This window comes from Sinocyclocheilus rhinocerous, unplaced genomic scaffold (assembly GCF_001515625.1).
Source record: "Sinocyclocheilus rhinocerous isolate Xijiao unplaced genomic scaffold, SAMN03320098_v1.1 scaffold273, whole genome shotgun sequence".
NCBI classification, from domain to species: domain Eukaryota; kingdom Metazoa; phylum Chordata; class Actinopteri; order Cypriniformes; family Cyprinidae; genus Sinocyclocheilus; species Sinocyclocheilus rhinocerous.
This window is the reverse complement of record NW_015656360.1, coordinates 913,257-914,885: the sequence shown is the minus strand read 5'-3', so window position 1 is coordinate 914,885 and position 1,629 is coordinate 913,257. Positions and strand designations below refer to the sequence as shown.

Genomic DNA, 1,629 nt, shown 5'->3' with positions numbered 1-1,629 from the left:
AACCCGGACACTAAAGTCGTAACTGTCCACTGTCTACCTAGACCATACGACTCCATTTTCCCTCTGTATTAAACAACAGAGAGTTTATAAATGCATTTCGACCAGATTGTCACAACATTCCAAGTTTCAAGGAATTTCGTTTAATGAAAGTATGCGCGCTCCCGCCAAAGCGCAGCATCAGCACCACTATCTCGCTCGCGCGCGCGCCCGCCTCTAGCGAGCGAGTCTATCGCCATCCCGCCGAGAGAGTTCAGGTTGGCCGAAAGGACGGATAAACGATGCTGTTCTGTCCGGTGACGAGGAAAGGATAACATTTGATTTAATCATCTAACAGCGACTCCATCTCCCGGAGAGGATGGATATAAAAATTCTTGCCCCAAGCCTTTTACTCTTTCTCGCCTTTCAGCATTGCTCGTCACGTAAGTCAAACTGCAGATGCAAAATTCAGTGCAAATAAAATGTTTCTTATTTGCTATAAACGTGACTATTATTCTCTGTCAGGACAGGTGCATCAGTAAAGCTATGACACAATGGTTTTGATCTCAAAATTGCGATATTTTAAGCCTGTATTGTTTTAAATCAGCGCAAAATTGTAAACATTGTTGCCGATCCATATTTAGATGAATAAGTCTAAAGGGTTTGAGCTGAAAGCAAAGCACTGTTGTAGTCCTGAGCCCGGGCTCGCGACTTTGCCTGTGTCTGTGGGCTCTTTCTGCATTGCAGTGCTTCTGTGCGCTCACTTGGGCAAGTTTCTGCATGGAAAGGTGCGCCTTGCGCAGGGGACACGTGGGAAGGACACACTGTCCTGCTGTTAAACAGAGACTCTTGAAAGCACGTATGTGCAGAATTAGCCGTGTCTTTAGTGTCTTACGGGTGAAAAGTTGAGATTGTCGGTGTATTTGAAATGGCGTGGCTCATATTCCGTGAAGTTGCTTGTGGGAGCAGCCCTATGCGGAGACAGAGGGCGGGCGCATTAACTCACTGAACTCCCAAATTCACATGACGTAGAACCAGGCACGTGCAGAGTGGGGTGCGATGGGTGCTTGAGCACCTGCCCCTTTTCTAGCCTGTGGAAGTAAGGTTAGCTGCAGCAAGGGGCTATAATATTTTTGTTCAATATTTTCCTAATGACAATTTTATGATCGGTTTATAAAGGCTACTACGAGCACCTTTTCCCCATTTTTATCACAGAATAAGGCAGGGAATTTATAGTTTCTATAGGCTACTAAATGATATGTCAATCAGTACTGCATTATTTATAAAGTTTATTTATTACCTGGAGATAACTTGAAAAACACACATAAACCGTATATTTTCGCAATCGTGTGTTTATGGTCTTCACGTTTTTTCTGCTTTTTATCAGCTCAGCTACAGCAAGAGCCGGATGCTTTTGTCCATATTAGGGTTTCCGGCACGTCATAAGTCATTCCTTCTATGAGTCTGTTTTGGACTTTCTGCACGAGAGCGCCCTCCGGCTTCGAGTATGAATTAAACATACACTGCATGAGAGTGTTGAGCGCTCCAGATATTCACTTCTCCTCATTTTGGATACGAATAAAACGTCAGGTCATGCATAGACTATCGATACTGTCTCTTTGAATTTAAATCTAGAAACCTCTACGTGAACAC

The 1,629-nt window shown here is 44.0% G+C and overlaps 1 protein-coding gene across 1 annotated transcript in view; it reads left to right on the top strand.

Moving 5' to 3' along the window:
- The first annotated feature begins 245 nt into the window (after positions 1-245).
- Positions 246-1,629, top strand: part of LOC107720006 (contactin-associated protein 1-like) — a 23,913-nt gene continuing 22,529 nt past the window's right edge. Inside the window, exon 1 of the mRNA XM_016527572.1 lies at positions 246-419. Within this exon, the coding sequence (XP_016383058.1) occupies positions 356-419 (64 nt within the window). The 5' untranslated portion in view covers positions 246-355. The remainder of the gene's footprint in view (positions 420-1,629) is intronic.